This window comes from Seriola lalandi, unplaced genomic scaffold, assembly GCF_002814215.2.
Source record: "Seriola lalandi dorsalis isolate HSWRI2012SDOR001 ecotype SW California unplaced genomic scaffold, Sedor1 jcf7180001957178, whole genome shotgun sequence".
In the NCBI taxonomy this organism is placed as follows: Eukaryota; Metazoa; Chordata; class Actinopteri; order Carangiformes; family Carangidae; genus Seriola; species Seriola lalandi.
Genome location: NW_019427847.1, coordinates 1 through 611, shown reverse-complemented (window position 1 = coordinate 611; position 611 = coordinate 1). Strand labels below are relative to the sequence as shown.

Genomic DNA, 611 nt, shown 5'->3' with positions numbered 1-611 from the left:
TGACTGTGTCGTCCTCTACAGGCCATCTTGTCTCTGTGCTGCGAGGCGACTGACCTCGGCCGCTTCATCGCTGAGCTTCAGTCCAGACTCTCCTGCCAGGCTGACTCCTCCCCCGGAGGTCCAGTGACTCTGAACCAGCAGCAGGCGGAGACTCTGGTCCTGACCGACCATGTGGTTTCCAACTTGCTGCCCGGCAAAACCATCGTCAACGACTGGGAACCTCTGAAGCCCGTGGAGGCCAACCTGGAGGTGCTGCGCCGCAGGAGTCTGACATGGATTGCAGACCGCGAGTTTGAGCCCTCAGCCATCAGCCTGTGCACCGCACCGTACGCCGTCCCCTACCGCCACGACGCCCTGCGCATCAACATCAACATCTTTGGCCGCAGTTTGTCTTCGGTCTGCGCCGTGTTTCTGGCTCAGCTTGAAGCTTTGCTGCCAAGTCTCCAAGGGTACCTGATCTTCCACACCTACGTGGACCCTGCAGTTTGGTCAGGGTTACGTCAGTTCTGCCAGAACAACGCTAATGTGTCCTTCTTCAAGGACTACTGGGAGGACGTCATACTGGAGAAAGACCTCTGAATTGCCTTGGCTTTGTAGAAATCCTTAGGGGT

At 57.6% G+C, this 611-nt stretch overlaps 1 protein-coding gene across 1 annotated transcript; it reads left to right on the top strand.

Annotated features, from left to right (window-relative positions):
• Positions 1-6: 6 nt before the first annotated feature.
• Positions 7-605, top strand: LOC147820437 (histidine N-acetyltransferase-like; the record flags this gene model as incomplete). Its single annotated transcript, XM_087172480.1, has 1 exon — positions 7-605. A coding segment is annotated over one exon (573 nt), but the record flags the coding sequence as incomplete, so codon positions are not given.
• Between the last annotated feature and the right edge of the window lie 6 nt (positions 606-611).